The following is an 18,451-nucleotide window of genomic DNA, read 5'->3' as shown; positions in this document are numbered from 1 at the left end:
TAGGTCTTATAATCTTAACTGTCTCTTAATTCTGCAGGATCCAAGAAAATATCCAGCATATTTGAATTGCTGTTTGCTCAGAAACATTAATGGATAAAAATTAACCGTTGGCCCCGCTCTTTTTTTTTTTTCCTTTGTCTCTTCTTGTCAGCTTAAGAAACCTATAACATTGTATGATGTATTTAGACCTTCCCTGATGTGATAGCCACATAGACAAGTGACCCAATAAAATCTGGGTTTGTCTTTTCAGTGTGTTTCTCTGTATTTTGGCTCTTAGACGTGTCTGTCTGCACATACTTTTGTTTTTCCTCCTAGTGTGGTCCTCTGCATGGAAACTTTCTAAGCACTTGGTCAAAGACAGCACTTGTCATAATCCACAAATGTAGAGCTTTGGGAGGAAAAAAGGTTACTCACAACATAATATTTGGGATTTCAAGTCATCAAGTGCCAAAATCAGTCAGAAAAACTAGTTCAGCCAATCCCAGTTCTGGAATCAGACCTTATTGAAAACTCAAGAACCTGCATTTTTTTCATAGTCTGAGGAGGTAATTTTTACTTCTCTTCAGAACTTCTGGATTTGATTCACCAGCCATTTTCTGATGCTAAGTACAGAATCTGTCATCTGACAGTAACAGTTCTTTGCTTAAAGAGAAGACTGCTATCCTGAAGGTGGAGGGGATTGGAATAAAAGGGCTTCTGAAGTTATGCAATAGCTATATTGTAGACTAGAATGTTTGTAAAGCAGTACTGAGGTTTATTGCAACACCTGCAATGGAAAGTGAAAGAGAACCAGAGTATACTCCTCCACCTTTTGTAAAAGTAAGAACAATTAAAATAATACCCAGCAAAAGCCCTACCAGTCCCAAGTATCAGTCAGTAAGTCTTTCAGTGACTGCAGCTGGAACTTTTTCATCTAATCCAAGCACTGTTCTCCCTGTTATTCATGTTCTTGCATTGTAGGGCTTTGGAGTTTTACAGTTGACTGTCCCATCTGTTTCTCTTCATCTTCTAGCTTTGCTATTCTCCTCTTTTTATGTTTTCTTTACTTAACAAGGTCATTCATAGCTCATCTCTGTGCACAGGGCTGTAACAGGAGCTTGTGATAATTAGAGATGTGGGGCACAGGGAGTTATTCCCAGGTGGCATCTCTGCCATATGGTTTTGAAATGATTCTTTGCAATGTAAAATAAAGCTTTCCTTCTCCCCTTATGCCTGCCTTAAGGTAGAAAAGTTGACTTATTTGTGGCCAGGAACCTATTCAGTATCTTGCCAGACTTAATTAAATTGAGTCCATTTTTTTTAATTAAAACAATCAAATACTTTTATTGAGCCTTTGAAAAAAAGCAATGTTCACTCATGAAATCAGAAGAAAAAAAGGAAAATAATAACATTTTCCTCCAACAGTTGTTTCCAAATTGTGATAAAAAAAAAAACAAAACCAAACCAAACAAACAAAAACAAAAACTACATTTTTTTCTTCTTTCCACATTGTATCAGTCTCTCTTCCACTATGTTTTCAGTAATTGATGCCTTGCAGGAATTTTTGCTTTTTAATTTTGCTTCAGGATTTCTGGATTTACCTTCTGTTACATGATATCATAGTGTTTGTTAATAATTAACTTGTTTAGATTTACAATTAGTAAGTTTTTAAAGGACACTATTCTTTTATTAATTACACAGCTGTACTGGTGATTACTCTGTGTTGGATGACGTGAAGGGAATACAAAATGATGATAGTATTTTGAAATTGTTTTGCAATTTATATATTTGCAAGTGGAACCATTTCAGATACATAAATGCCCTGCTGTTTTACCTTTGGCAGTGTACTAGGATAAATCATGAACACTTACTGTCTGAATTTGCTCGAATAATTGCAAAATGCAATTTTTTATCGTTCAAACGTGGCGAAAAGTATTTATTTTCTAACTTTCCCAGATGTTAACAAAATTTGAGAATGTACACAGATCCCATGTATGCTGTGATTATAATCCCCTCTTACACTGCTCCTCTAAATCAACAATTTCTTCAGCAAACCAAAGATAGTTTGTGTACAGAGTGCTGTATACCTAGTAGAGGGCTGTAGTTATGGTTAATTGGAAAAGTAGTGCTGTTTTATTTAAGAATTAAATATATATATATATATACACACATACCTGTTAGAGGTAAAATAGTATTACATTTTGAAACTTCCAGTTAATTTAATGAGCAAGAAATAATATGGCCATCCTTCCATCCCTTGATTTGCACTCCAGTTGTTGCCATTTGGTCTAATACCAGTTTGTTAATTTGAAAATAATTTCAAATAAATATTTGCATATTGTTTTTTGCTTTAAAATTTAGTCTCAACCTTACAAATCTTAGCAGCCAGCACAGATATGTTTGTTCAGCACAAATTAAACAGATAAAAATATACAAATATTTGTCAGAGTTACAGCAAAGATATGGAAGACTTTCTCCTGCTTTTTCGTGATGAAAAGTGATGGGCTTTTCTTTAAAACTGAACACTGCCACATGAATATGTATTAGATTAACTAAATATCAAGAGATTTAAAATCCGCATTCTCAAGTATTTACTTAACTGCCCTAATGAAGATAGTTTCTTTAAAGGGCATAAATCTCCACTCTCATTGGGTAAAATATAGTTTATTACTTCGTAGCCCATCTTCAAGTCATGCCAAAAATGGAGGAATTTTATGCCATCCAGATTATTCTAAGGTGTGTTAAAAATGTACTAACCCTCTGAGATTTGCATTAATATTAATAGTCATTTGCATGAATTTGTCATCACTCTATCTTTTCAAAAACAAATGTTGAAAGTCTCATGTTAGTTCTATTGATGTAAGTCCAGAATAAATCTATATCACAGTGACTAAAACATGGTCAGTTGTGAGAAAAATCCCTCTGCCAAGAATAAAAAATGAACTTGAAAGTCAGCAGAAATATTCTTCGTTCTTCACTTAGCCTGATCCCAAAAGATGGAAAAGAGTATATAATCATGATTTCATAGGACACTGGAGGTTTGCAGAGTTTACTGATCTGCCATAGATTTTCCCTGAGTGTAGTTGCCTTCTTTGGTTACAATCCTCCCAGTGAGGGATTGAATTTATGATTTTTTTCACATGAAGGCAAAACTATCTGCTGTATTGTGCTTGATCATTTAAATTCATTGCTGCACATCTAAAACTACTTCATGCCAAAAAACTACCCCTGAATTATGCTTCTTTTACCTTATAGACAGTGTTTGGTGTTCAGGTATTCAAAGGTTGAACTTGAGTCACACCAGTTGATAATTAGAAGACACGGAGTAGCTTTGAAACGTTTGTCTGCTTTGTGAGAGCTAGGTTGAAATACCAAAATATAATTCACATGCCAGCTAAGTAAAGTAAAAACTGGAACAAAAGAACACAGAAAATTTTAAAAAACTCTGTATGTGATAACCTGGAAGTCCTCTTTTAGATTTATCAGCAGTGGGAGTTTGGCAGGTTATTCTCAGATGTAAGAGAAGAACTTGCTGGATTTTGGTATTTGCTACTTCTAAAAGTCAGAATACCACAATATGCTTCCTTTTAAGAACATAACCTGAAATAGATTTTGAATGCATTAGTTGTAAGAGACCATGGGCAACATTTATCAACTAGAGCAGCACAGTAAGACACATAAAGCTTGAGCAACTCTCTAATTTCATTGCTTCTTTTACATAGTTTATCACTTTTTTGGTAAGGAATCACTTAAATACTAGTAAGTAATCTTGTATTTTGAAAGCATTTACTATATACCTTTCAAGTGAACAGAAATAGGTACAAGTGTTTTATCCTTTTTTTTGTCATAGAAGCATTGAAAATTACAGTCCCAGGGCTCTGATAGCTGAGAGTTTGGCAGTGTCCCCAGTGGAGGAAATGATACTATGAATTTGTTTGTTGGGCTGACATTAAGACCATTCTCAAAGGCATTTGATGTGATGCATTCAGCAGGTTGCTTGGGATCTCAAGGATCTGAAGAAGGCCTGCACAAGGCAGTGGTAAATGCTGTGGTTTTGCTTCTTGGACAGTTTTTTCCTATAGTTTAAGAATGAAGCATATCTTTTATGCCGAAGTGAAGGGCCATCGTAGCAGAGACTTCCTCCAAGAGATTTGAAGAATATGGATATTCCCACTGCTTTGAAAGGAGTGGGCTGTTCAACCACTGGATGACTTTTATGGTTTAGCATTTTGTATTAACTTTGCTTTCACATGTCACATTTTACTGAAAGCCCACTTGTCATGAGGCCAGGGAGGAGCAGGCAGAGATACTGGTAATGGAAATTGTAGGCCTGACATGAGTGTCAGCTAAGCAATCTGCACACCCTCTGAGGCTACTTGGAAGTGGAGATTCTAATCTGTATCTCATTTTCAGCACCTTGTGAAGTACATGGAATCCAAATAGCAGTCAGCTTTATCAGGCTACAATCTCCTACTGTAGTTAGTTTTGTTCATCACCTGAAGTTCTAGTTCTTTGCAGACAACACTGCTTCTGTCTGGCCTAAACTATTTATCCTAATCCTGGAGAGAGAAAAGACCCAGCATTTTTCTCCTAAAGCTGTTGCTGACCTGGGTCAGTTTTACATACCCGGAGTCCTGCAGCCTGCAAGTTTTGTGCTCTGCCTGACTAAGAAGGTGATCTGGGAGCTAAGCTGCTATCAGATCTTCTGCTTCAATCACAGCTTCCTTGTCCCATCCTTGATGCCTTCTGCTGCTTATATCTAATGTTCCCTTTTATTCTTCTTTGCTACCAAGTGCAATCTTTCTGTAACCATGTCCTGCATGGGGCTTGCCCTCTGCCCGTATGTCTCAGCCAGGGCCTCTTAGCAACCTTGTGGAAACAGTGGGCTTGAGCACGTACCTGGCACAGGCCTCCCGGCAACCCCAAAGGTTGTCCTCTGGTACTCCAGACCCAGGTCAGACAGGGTTGGAAGAAGAACTGCACTGCTCGTTTACTGTCACAAGGTGAGGAAAGTATATTCCTGCTGGATTTTGTGGTTGTTAAATCTGGTGGATGATGCCTCTATTGACCTTGTGTTTGTGTTCAGATGGTTTTAATTCAGGAATGGTTGAAGAGAGATGTAATAAGCAACTGGAAGACTTAGTAGTGATCACTGGCATAAAGGTCATCTGACTTTTAAAACAAGGATGGAAAAGAAGAGCATTTTTTTAATATCCATCTTTTTTAATGAAGTAGGTATGGAATAATTAAGAATGTCAAAGTAGGTGACTGTACACTGAACCTTGGAGTGGATCAAATTTCATCTCTTATACACTGAATTAAGATCATCTAAATCTGACCAGTCTTAAAATCTAGTATAGCAGTTTTCATGGCTAATGTGTGTAGCACTGTATGGATATAGCTGATTTGTATATTTTGAGCAAGAGGTAAGTCTGGAAATCTTTTTTGGTGTGTGCAAAAAAAAAACCCAGCAAGTTCAACTTTACATACAACAGAACTAGCATAGTTTTTCTTATTTACAGCTGAAGCTGAACAGCAGATGTATTAGTGTATCTGAACTCTAGGCTTTAAGAAAAGCATAAACATCTGAAATGTGATAGCGTCATGGTAGTTGAAATTAAACATGAAATAGAAGGTGGTTTGACTTACGGGTTTTATATATAACCCCTCTGAAAAATCTTGTTTTGAAAATGGGTATATGCCCTTCCACAGGGTGTTCTGATGTATACTGAGCAGTGGGGATACTGACCAGTACTGTATGGAAGATATGTACCAAGACAGGTAATGTTCTTAGGAGCAGTACCGTAAAAGCTGGTTTGTAGGTATTTCTGTCTATTACATCAGAAATATAAACTCTTCAGGTTTAGAATATGGCCTTTTATGTGACTTCTCTTTTATTACAAGCTACAGCTCTCTGAGAATGGGAGGGGCCCTATCTAGTTGAATCTAAAACATCCATTGCCTTGCACAAGCACTGCTGAATGTCAGTTATGAAGATGCAATTCCTGGTAGGTTCAGGGTTTAATAACTAAATTAAGTCTATTGTAACTGAAGCTAACTGAACAGGAAGTGCATGGTATAGATTTTCAAGCTGAACAGCATTTTTTATCCTTTGACTGAGTCACTCAATTTTGCTATAGTGTAAGATAAGCTCAGTTTGCTGCAGAAGGAGCAAATGATTGTGTTGCTTCTAATCAGAGTTTTGTTTATGTGAGAACTGAGGAGAAAATTTAAAGTGTTAGAGAAGAGCATCAAAATGGGATGTATGCACAGTAGTGGTTTCCTTTTCACTAAAGCTTTTTTTTTTGTTGAAGAGCAACTCAGGACTAGTAAGGCAAAGCACCTGAGGATTAAAAAAGTTAACCTTCATAAATAATTCCTAGTCTAAAAATAATATATGCAGCTATGTATTTTCCTAGAATGTATATTCTTGTTGCAAAATATATACTAGAGACTTGTTTCTTTATATTCTTGGTGAAAAAGCATTACACATGAAGGTAAATGCCTTCTTCAGGGGGACCATAGATCATGATTTTTACCTTAACATATTCCAGTGCCATATTACTTTTAATATTTTGGAACAAAAGTGTCTTAGAAAAGAAACGCCAGCTATAAATCCTGAGAACATTTCTTCTGGATCCTTTATGGGCAGCAAAGTGCAATAGTGTGTAGGAGTAGCCGTATTAGTGTTGTTCATAGATACGCATCTTTGGCAGGACTGACTTTACAGGTACTCCATCATGTGTATGTTTTAGCTTCCCATTTATTCTGTGGAAGGGAATGCTTGTTTTGTAGTATCGCAGAATAGTTTGGGTTGGAAGGGACCTTCAGAGGTCACCTAATCAAAGTCCCTGCAGTGAGAGGGACGTCTTCAGCTAGATCAGGTTGCTCAGAGCGCCGTCCAGCCTGGCCTTGAATGTCTCCAGGGGTGGGGCATCTAACACCTCTCTGGGCAACCTGGGCCAGTGTTTCACCACCCTCATTGTAAAAACCTTCTTCCTCATGTCTAGCCTGAATCTCCCCTCCTTTAGTTTAAAACCATTACCCCTTGTCCTATCACAAGAGAGCCTGCTAAAAAGTCTGTCCCCATCTTTCTTACAGGCCCCTTTTAAGTATTGAAAGGCCACAATAAGGTCTTCCTGAAGCCTTCTCTCCTCCAGGCTGAATAACTCCAACTCTCTCAGCCTGTCCTCACAGCAGAACTGTTGCTCTCCTCTGATCATCTTGGTGGCCTCCTCTGGCCCCTCTCCAACAAGTCCATGTCTTTCTCCAGAGCTGGATGCTGTACTGCAGGTGGGGCCTCACCAGATCAGAGTAGAGGGGCAGAATCACCTCCTCCGACTTGCTGGCCATGCTCCTTTTGTTGCAACAAAAGATGTGATTGGTCATCTGGGCTGCAAGTGCACATTGCTGGCTCATGTCCAATCTTTTATCCACCAGTACCCCAAAGTCCTTGGCAGGGCTGCTCTCAATCCCTTCATCCCTCAGCCTGTATTGATTCCATGGGTTGCCCCTACCCAGGCATCTATCCCTCAGGCATATCAACTGCACCACTCAGCTCGGTGTCATCTGCAGACTTGCTGAGGGTGCACTCAACCCCTCTGTCTGTGTCATTGATGGGGATATTTAACAGTACTGGTCCCAATACGGACCCCTGAGAGCTATCACTTGTTACTGGTGTCCATCCAGACATTGAGCCATTGACCACAACTCTTTGGATGCAACCATCCCGCCAGTTGCTCATCTACCCAACAGTCCACTCATCAAATCCATACCTCTCCAATTTAGAGAGAAAGTTGTGGGACCACATGATGATTTTGGAGAGGAAAAAAACTGCTCTTACTAATGAAAGTCCACTGTCTTATTCATAAAAAAATCTATGTCTGGGTAGTCCAACCCTGCCCAGTGGTTCTGTAACCAGGACTGTCTGTCATAACAGTCAGTGTCTGTAGACCAAGAAGTGACCTTTTTAATGGAGGTATGGCAATAAACTGCAGTAAAGTACTGCAGATTTGAAGTCTTGTATGAAAGGTGGCAGGCAAACTTAAAATTGTTTCCAAACACTTTTGTGTTATGTGGCCATGTTTTTTACTAGATTATAACTTCTAAACTTTCAAAGCCCAGTTGTGACAACTGAATTGATACCTTAGCTGCTTTCTCATTCAAGAAAGACTGTTTTGGGGAACAAAAACATTGTTTTGGCTCAGTTAAACCAAAATCTATTTAAAAGAGCCAGAATGGCAGTTCTCTGAGAACAAGTATGTGCAAGGTAGACATGGAGGTGATATATGCCTTTTGTTACTATTCCTGATCGTCCATGCAAATTTATCATTTATATAATATGTGCCATGTTGGCACTTTAGAGAGGGACTAACATCAATGCTCCAGATACTTCATTGTGCTGACATCATTTCAGGCTGGGACCAGAGAAATAGCATGACTCTCTGCAAATGGTCACAAACTTCCCAGGAGATACGGAATGCAAGGCAGTGAGGCTGAGTTTTCAGTGTTTATCGTACTCTTAACTGCTGAGGCTGCTTGGTAAAAGAAGAAAGCTAGTAAGTTACGTGCTGATGAATGAGGAAGCAAATAAATTAGTCTCAATAGGAGTATAAAAGCAGATGTGTACTGGGACAATAGGGGTAGAAAGAAGAATAAATTAGAAAGGGAGGAGAGGAAAACAGCAATAAATATGAATCAACAGGAGAAGAGTGAGGTGAGAGGTGGAAAGAAGGAGGAAGGCTGGCTGTGCTAAGCTCCCTGCCCATCCCTTTTCCTCTTTGAGAACCTGGAAATGAATCTAGATCTCTTGTACTCCAAACATACTGATATCCTATGCTTATCTGGTTCAGTGTGATGGAAAATGTATCTTTTTCTTTTATTTTCTTTCCTTTTCTTTCCTTTCTTTTTTTTTCTTTTCTCTCTCTCTTTTTTTTTTTTTTTTTTTTTTTTTTAAATAACTGCATTCAAATATTTTTTATTCAAGTACTGCCTCAGCTAGTTTGAGTCAAGCAAGTATGTTGTGATACAGGACCTTTTGTGCTGTGATACACAGGACCTTTTCTGCTTACAATGCACATCATAGGATAGCATAGAGATAATAGGAAGTATGATGTAGCTGGGAGATATTGCCTGTAAAGCCCCTGTGTTTTATTGTAAGAAAATGACTAGTGACTGGGGCAGATGACTACAGGAAGGGCACAGATTTTTCCCAGGTTAGGGCGATAATAGAAAGCCTATGTGAAACAGCTCTGGTTTGTTGCTGCACCTCTTCCAGACTCTTCACAGCAACATTGTTGTCTGGTTGAAAAATACAGAACTTGACTTTCAGAAGAATTGAGTACACAGTTGCAACCGGAGTAAATGGGAGCTTATTGTTTAGAACATTGTACTTGGAACTTTTGTTGTACTTACTAGAGACAATGTAAAAAACAAGTTAATACATTTCAAGTAGGTCCCCTAAGATTAAGGGATAGCAGTGACAATTTGAGGCTTAATTTATTTTTTTTTTCCCCAACTGAAGCTTGGAGCTAGTCTCATCACCATAGATGTGATTTGAAGATGAACTTGTTTGGTTTTGCTCTTACATAACATGGTAATAAATGCCTAGAGGTGGGAGAAAGGAAAATAAATTCTCTGTGCCTGGTCATGATGGGTTCTCATTAAATGTGGTGCATCCTTAAACAGCTTTAAAATAATAATATACCGTATTAATAATAGGCTATAGTAATTGCTTCAAGTTGCATTTCTAATTTTAAAGCTTTTTCATATGTATGTTTAACTATGTTGAGATTTTTAACAAGTGAAATTAGGTTTCCCATCTAAAGTCATAGTTTTTAGGAACAATGTTTAGTGCTAAAGTTAGGTTATGGTTGGACTCAATGATCCTGAGGGTCTCTTCCAACTGAAACGATTCTATGATTCAGGAATAAAACCACGTATCAGGATGTCTTGGCTGGTAATTCTTGTTTTCTGGGCTGCAACATCTTGGTACCGTGTTCTATATGAGCTAGATCAGCCCCCTTATGTCTAGTCAGGAAAGTCATCAGCAGAGTTGAGTTCAGCCTTCTTGCAGGCCAAAGATACAGGTTAAAAAGATGCAGAAGAGACAGAGGAACATGTGATAGAGACTTCTCTTATTTCTGTGACACTCATGTGGTCCCTATCATTGGGAGTAGCTTGCCATCTTCTGGTCTTCTTACATGAGGCAGCAAGCAGCTTTGTTTCTGTTGTGCAGTCAGAAATGCAGACACAAGGAGACACTGTCTCTAAATAGGGACAATGCTGTGAGATAAACAAGAACATGAACTTACAGCTTACTAACTATTCCACACCAGCTTACTGTGCAGTTTTTTGGGTACAAGTAATATTCTGTCCTCACTTTGTGTCAAGTATGTATGAGGTAGGTCATCCCACATTCAAAATTTCCATGAATAATGGCAAGGAAGTAGTGGTGGAGAAAATTAATATGCAGAGTTACTTGGCAGTAACTTTTCCTTGAAAACAAGCTGGTTTTAAATTTCATTTTTAGAAGATTAATTAAGCCCCTTTAATAGAAGAACTTTTCTCATCACATAATAATGGCTTATAATTAAGAATTGCATTGGTTGGCCTTGGAGGACACAATTAGGTACAGGCAAGGGATGACTTGAGTTCCTGTGCTTTAGCATATTGGAATTAGGCTGTAGAAATATTGAAGCATTGCCTTCACGTGCTTTTATGGATTTGTCATTTGATGAAAATTAATTAATTCATTGCTTTAAAAAAGAAGTGTCAAAAAATGCAAACACCGTGAATTGTAATGTGGCTGAGGAAATTAATTGTCAGCAAGAAGATGTTTCTGATACAGTGTTCAATCTAAACATGGTAAAACTGCATTTTCAGAACCTTCTGCAATGTAATTTCCTAAGCGCTTTTTAGAAAAGCTAATTCCATATCTGTGTTTTTAATTTGTAGGTACATTGAAACGTTGAAGGAGCACAAACCAAAAATTGTGTGGGATGAACAAATTGCTGAACACTACTTTGAATACAAAAAGTGAGTTACATTTATTAGCTTACCATTCTGCAAATATTTTTGGCCATGGCCCAGTACACAATGAATTATCAGTTAACTGTTGTATGCAACTGAATTCAGCAAATGGAATTTTTGCTGTTTGTGATCCATATATCAACACTGAACTGCAGCATAAAAGAATGCTTTAGGCAAGAGAAGTAAATCAGAGAAGGATTAATGAAATAACATAAGCTAAAACAATCTTTAGGAGAGAAGTCTGATGAGTCGTATCTTTAGAATTATCCATCAAAATTATTTCTTGAGTGTCAGTTAATCAGACACTCAGAGATTAGTACTGTGAGCTGTTGGGTGATTACCAATGACTTGGCCAAAAACAGTTCTTGGAAAAATCTGTGGTATAAAAGTCCTAGTGACAAGATTGGTCAATCAACAGACTTCCACTAAAGACTGTAGAGAACTGTAATGAGAATCATATCAAGTGACTTCCAGATAAAGTTTTTAAAAGGACTATGAGCATGAAGGGAAGGGGTGATTGTCCTCCCTTTTTATCAAGAAATGATAAAAGGATTCCTGACGCTAGGAAAAATCCATTTGAAACAGTTTTAAAAAAAAAATAACTTCTTATCAAGCTTCAGTGATAATTTGCTGGGTTTTGTGCAAATATACAAAAATGTGGTAAAATTATACAAACAAAATCTTATTACTTCTACAAAAGTATGTGTTGTATATTAATGCGTGAGACACCACTGAAAAGAAGAGTAGAACACATTTTAGAGTGCTTTAAGAAAAAAACAAAACAACAAAAGAGAATTATTTTGTCATTTCCAAAATATCGTATTGGTTTTTGTAATTTTAAATATTGAAACAAACAAAACTCAAACCAATCAGACAAAGGAAACACACACACACAAAACAAAGGAAAATACCCAAAAAACAACAGGAAAACAAAATTAACCCAAAGCCAAAAATGTCCTACTTTTATATTTTCAGTTTAATTTTCAAGGTTTCTCTCAGCCTGTAATTTTCTCCTGACTTCTCAGCGACATCTCTTTATCAGAAAAAAATTATTTGCCTGTTGGTCAACAGTATTTTAATATCTTTTCTCTGTTTAAATGAAAGGACTGGGATATGTTTTCCTTTATAATTAATTCTTTGGTATCCTGTTGCAAAATTACTTTCTGCTAAACAATTACCAAGTTTTTCATGTTAATTAAAGAGGCAAAATCAGAAGCTTTGTTTTACTCATGTTAATGCACAATCCAATTGGAGACACAATAACTGCTGGATGAAAAATTGCTCTCAGAAAAGTAAATCTGAGGGGTCTGTTTGAATGGCATGCTTCTGGGATTCATTTCTGAGACTCATTTCCTAGATGTCTCCTTGCAAGCTGAACATGTGGGAAAGGGATAGCTTGTCCCTAGTACTACATCATTTGCCTTTGAAACCCAGTATTTGAAGATTCTTATTTGTGGGCTTCCTGGAAGACCTTTTGATGCATAAAGCACACTGGATCTGAAAATCACTCTAAAGGTCACCTGCTGTGCTGTGCTTGGCAGGCTGCCGTGCGGCTCAGCGTGTCTGCTGCGGTTCAGCTGGCTGCAGGGGTGGGTTATTTAAGGGAACTCTTTTTCAGTTACCACTTTGCTTTGCAAAGGTTCACTTACATTGGATGGGGATGGCAGCCAGGCCTAAAATAGGCTTCACTGGTAAAGCATCTCACCTGGAAATCTCACATGTCTGCAGTTGCTAAGAAATCAAATCATGAATCTTTAAGCAAAACACAGCTAATGACTTTCATGTAGCTGGCAGAAACAGTTACAGAAATTGGTTGTCTCCAAGTGCTTGTCCCAGTGCATTTTACGGGTAGTATGCATTTACATAATTTGGGAGATTTTAGGAGTAGTGCCTAATAGGTCTGTCCATGCGCTCTGCATTTCCTCCTAGCCTAACTGGTAAAATGGTGCTGTGAGACCACTTGTAACTCATCCTTCTCATTATTAGGGATTTAAAATGCAGCCTTGGCATTTATGCCCAGTGTAGCTTGCCCTGGCTGTATATTTTATACTACTAGCATTTAATTTAACCCAAAAGACAGTAATTTGGGTAATGGGGGAAAGTCTTTCACAGTTGCTTTCGAAAAACAAATGTCTTCATCATTTTCAAATGCGTATTTAGCAGATGCAATTGTCTTTTACTGTCTGACAGTTTTATAATCCAGTTGCAACAAGATATCTCAATGTGTTTACTTACAGCTATTATCAAACCATCTTTGTTGTGAGAGCTCTTATTTGATCCTCTATTTTCACTGTCAACCTTTTCACCTCTCTTAAGAGTTGTCCTCCTTAAAGGCCACTTTTATGGGTAAATAAGTATCTTGTCTGACTCTGCCTGTATTGTATTTCATTGTAACCTGTTCTTGGATGAAGTGTTAGTCCCAAAGAAGTTTGGGACTTTTGCTATGCAAAGACTCCCCTAGCAGGTCTTGGACTCTATACTGTCATGTTTTGAACTTTCTAACTTTCCAGCTGCTATCATTGTCAAAGCCTATTTGAAGTAGGGTGATTTTGTTGGGAGGACCTTTCTGACAAATACTCCTATAACTGATACCTGCAGGACAGTAACACCGTTAAGTACTTGACTTTTAGATATGTTGAGTACCTTTTCTTAATGCCTTTTCTTTTTGCACCACTTTGGATTTATGTGCTTATAGTAGAAAAGAAGCAGGAGTAGAAGTTCTTATCTTCAGGGGAAAAGGAAGAGAAGTAGAGAAGACTTTGGCCCTGCCCTGCCCTCAGTAGATAAAGTAGCCAGAGTGCAAGTATGGAATCAGTGGAAGCTGATAGCAAAAGTGTCTGATTTCAGAGAGAGAGTGCCTCAGCTTCCAGAGAAAAATGAACACTAGGTAAGAAATCTCAAAGATATGAGCTACTAAATGGCAAGTAGTCCCCATCTTTCATATGGGTGTATTAATGCTCATGTGTTGAACATACTAGCTTATCTTATTTTTTATAGAAATAACTTCTTCAAAATAAAATCAGCAGTTTTCTTACTGACTTTGTTTTCTCTTAGTGGGAAGGAATAAAACTGGTTTTGAATTCTAACCTCAGCTAGAAATCCTGTGGGAATCTGTCAAAGGTATTGTAACTATTTGGTTTTCCTGTTTTGCAGAAATAAAGGAGGAAAACATGCTGTCTTCTACCCAACACTGAAGGTAGGTACCACTTTTTCATGTCAGAGGGCTGCAAGAGGAAGGAGATGTTTACTTGAGTTGTTGCGTTATTAAGCCACTTCAGAAAATGTTGAACTAGGTTTAGGCTTTTGTGAAATAAGTTTACTCTTGTGTAGTTGTTATGATTCAAAGCTTCGGCTGCCTGTACAAGAAGATTGTTTTTTCTATTTCATGCATAATGGGGTTTTGGGATCTTTGAAGATTAGCCGTGTCTAGAGATAAAACACATCAGGGCAAATCAGTCCTTTGAGAGGATCTGTTCAAGTGCATAGTTCATGTGCTAACAGACATGCTGATTGTCAGACAAGAGATGGAAGAAATTTTCCCTCTGATCAGGTTGGCTGGAACTTTTGCCTTCCTCTTTAATGGGGTCCTGATTCTCCCTGTTGGCCTGCATCACCCTATTTTCTTCAGTTCTGTTTCCCTGGAACATAATTTAGTGTTTTGAAAACTTAAGCATTTGGCCTTACTGAAGTCATTTGGCAGGACATACAGTTTCTGTCCACATAACAGTCTGCAACACACCAGAATACAGAATAAAATGGTTACCTGCAGCCTTAGTTCCTATGGAGCTGTCTTTAGATTTTCTCAAATTAAGCTACAGGTAATATTTTAAGCCTCTGCTGGCTTTTAATATTGGAATGGAATTGCTTCTGTAGTGAAAGTACTTCATGTTTACAGAGAACAGAGACATTTTATATGGTTAAACTTGTGTGAATTGATCCAAGGCTCTGTTTTTCTGAACAGCATTGTTATCTTAAGCTCCATTAGTACAAGGATTGTTCCCTTCGTTAATCTAATATTTGTGGAAGTACTAGCATATATGGGATATTAATTACCTTGTCTAATTATCTTCTTGCTAGTAGTATCCCTCTTAGAGTGTTAGAAAGTTTCAGTGCAAACCTTGAAGAGAAAAGATGGATTGTGCTGAGTGTTATTATGCTACATTCTCTTTGACCTTCTAGAAGGATTTCACCCTGCTATTGTCAGTACTAACCGGGTTAAGAACACTCACTCCTGTACATTTCTTTCATTACTTCTTCTCTAACAGCTACTCAACCATGGTGGTTGGTAAATTTATGGAAACGGGTTTTCTTTCCAATTTCAATAAGCTTGTAATGAAATATTTTGAGATTTTTTATGCTGGGGCAAATCAAAGAGTTGTTCACATAGTGGTGATCAAGATGTTCAGGGAACACTTAATTTTATTACACCATGATAACTGTGTTTCTTCCCGTTTTTAATGTTATAATCACTGCCAGGTTGCTCAAAACTGGTTTGTTCATTAGTTCAAAGCAGTCACGAATGTCACACCCAGTGGATCTGTTAATATTGCTTTGGTACTTCATTCTGTTTTCCATGAAAATTAGTTTTAAACACATCCTTAGCATAAGCAGTTTAAACATTGCAATACTGCACTTTAAAGTAAGAAAACCTGAAAGTAACAGATTGAAAAATAATTATTTTTATTGTCTGAACCAAAAGAAGTGCAGAATGTGAACTGTGGCATTGAAGCAATGTCACAGTTCACATTCTGCACTTCTTTCTTGTAAACCAATGGCTAAACTAACTCTAAATCAGGGACTGCAGCTTAAATAGGAATACTTTTAAATATTAGTCTCCCACACTCTCTTTAAAATAGAATTGTTAATGAAAATTGTGGTTCTGTCCTGGAAGAAGGCAAGGGTAGGTAAGAGATCTTGATGTCATTTCCTAAGTTGTTCTAATTGTCTTCACTGATAAAGTTTTATTTTACCCCTGAGACATTTCTGGGAAGAGTTAGAATTCCTATACATTGTGAAATGATAGCCTAAATTAGAATAGTCCTTTGCATAGTTCATAAATCTGATTTATTTCGGTGACATTTTGTCTGTTTAGCTCGTTATGTTTTATTAGGCCATTGAATTAACTGGTGCAATTAACTGTCCCTTACTGAATGATTGCTTGCTAACCAGAGAGTAATTGAAATACAGACTAGTTTTTTCAATATCTGATTCAAGGATAGATGTTTTAAAAAATCTGATATGGCATGAAGAGATGGCAGCATGGAGTGTCCAGTGTCTCTGACTAAAAAGTGATTGCTTTATGTGTCTTTGTTTTAGTCCATCCAGTTGCGCTTAGAGCTTGCAAAAGAATTGGGCACTGGAATATCCATCTGGGAACTGGGACAAGGCCTGGACTATTTTTATGACCTGCTTTAAAATAAGAGGTGATCTGGGAAAGACTTTATTTGCTTTACTGAGACTCCACCTTCAATTAACCTGGTTATCCTGGAGAGGTGATTTTTAAAACATTTTCTGTAATTTATACCGTATCTGTAATAAACTTGCATTTTTTCCAATAAAGAACCTTGTCTGATCTACTGCACAGATGTGATTGTTGGTATCTGATAAAATTCAGCAGGAAAAAAAACAAACCAAAACAGAAATTTCTGTTTAAGCTCCTTAATTCAGCATCATTGAACACAGACAAACATAGCTGGGATGGCATCAGAGTTGGATGTATTTTCTGAAATGTTTTCTACAAGAAATAAAATGTACAAGTTGATGCCATCTGATCAGAGTTTAAGACAGAGACCTCTCAAACAGTTGCTGGTAATAACCAAGGTAAATGAACAAATAAATCCATCAGATTATGTCCAGCAAATTTAATATCTGCTGGACTCTCTGCATCTTGCTCTCTTCTGATAAGGTGAGTCAGCACAAAATGTAAGGGGGGAGACCAATTAAATATCTTTCGCTAAAACTGGTTGAAAATCAAGCATTGACAAGCTAAGCTTTAGCTCTGTTTATTTTTTTTTTCATGTTAGTAAATTCCTGCAGTGGTTTAAAGTCTCAGTAATTTCAATTTATGCCTTGTTTCTAAATTGATTTCGTTACAGGAGAGGCTCTGTGATTTCTGTCTTCTGCTTAGCCTGGTTAGTGTCTCAGTTTACAGTATTTAGCACTAGTGCATGATGCATTAGTGGTTAGTTTGTGGGAACTATAATGTTTAGTGCCAAAGGCTATAATGGTAATGATTTATTATGTGGATAGCCCCAACAGACAGAGCCCCAGAGCAAATCTGACAACTGCTTGACTTAAGCAGGTGCTGTGAATGTGATCGGCATCTTTGTGCACGAAGCTGTCATTCTTTAGCCATACACACGGTTGCTTTCGTATCCACAATACGGAATCTTTATTGAACCCAAACGCTGTAACAACCCAAACAAACCCAAAAAATTGTGTCTCTGCTTTTTGGTTTACAATATTTTTGTAGAAATACACAAGCTTCAGTGCAGTTTCTTCTAAGGAACTAAGGGGTGCTGGGAATTTGATGAGGTTGTCATTGGTCACCATCAGAGACTCAGGCAATAATTCTGTACTCCCACTGGTGTTCTTGCCACTTAGAGTTGTCACAAAGACAACTGTACTCCTCTGTTTGCATCCACTCTTCCTAGTAATTAATCTCAGTGGGGAATTTATCTGCCCCTGCTGTTTCCAGCAGAATAAATCCCACTGTAATCCACCACTGATTAAAGAACTATTGATCTTCACCTCTGTGATTTAGTTCTGGCATCTCTTGACTTCTCACATTGCAGGTATCCAGCAGGGTTTACTAATCAGGCTTCTTTCTTCCATACCATTAGTAGTAAGACAATTTGCTGCATGAATCCTTGTGTTCAATTAACTTGAACTTTCTAGTTTGTTCAAAAGCAATTTAAAGTCACTCTGGCAATGGTATCTAGAATAGCACAAGAATTAAATTATGTTGCACTGATTTTCTACTTTCAGTGGCACTACTGAACCAGAATGTCTCATAAAAAAATAGTCTGTAAGAAATGGAAGGGGTTGTGATCTGAAATGGCATCCATAGGTAGCTTTCAAAACTGGGTGTGGAGTACAAAAGAATATTGCATTTTAGCTTTTTGTTTCCTGATACATGTATTTTATCATGGTTATAATGGTTTTCATGTTTTTTTTAGTATTCTGTGATGATTCTTCTCTATGAAGTTCAAGATTCCTGTTTGCGAGTCCACCTATGTGTCTTTTCCATTCTTAGAGACAGAATGAATACCTCTGTGTGTCAAAAAGATCAAACTAAGCCTTGCTGTACCATTAAAAATAAATACCAGATGAGAAGTACCTTGTGATTTTGAGCTATCTATGGTATATAGGTGCTTGAGGCCAAGGATGTTGCCATTTGTCTCTAAAGGCAAAACATGTGGGTTGCTTTAGAAATAATACT

The 18,451-nt window shown here is 37.5% G+C and overlaps 1 protein-coding gene across 1 annotated transcript in view; it reads left to right on the top strand.

Annotated features, from left to right (window-relative positions):
- CHID1 (chitinase domain containing 1) overlaps positions 1 to 16,425 on the top strand; it is a gene marked incomplete at both ends in the record, with an annotated part of 112,775 nt that extends 96,350 nt beyond the window's left edge. Inside the window, 3 exons of the mRNA XM_080344541.1 lie at positions 10,936 to 11,016; positions 14,164 to 14,206; positions 16,327 to 16,425. Coding sequence (XP_080200667.1) covers positions 10,936 to 11,016; positions 14,164 to 14,206; positions 16,327 to 16,425 — 223 coding nt within the window. The remainder of the gene's footprint in view (positions 1 to 10,935; positions 11,017 to 14,163; positions 14,207 to 16,326) is intronic.
- Between the last annotated feature and the right edge of the window lie 2,026 nt (positions 16,426 to 18,451).

The sequence above is a fragment of the Nesoenas mayeri genome, assembly GCF_963082525.1.
Source record: "Nesoenas mayeri genome assembly, chromosome: 5".
NCBI lineage: Eukaryota > Metazoa > Chordata > Aves > Columbiformes > Columbidae > Nesoenas > Nesoenas mayeri.
This window is presented reverse-complemented; position numbering and strand designations above follow the sequence as displayed.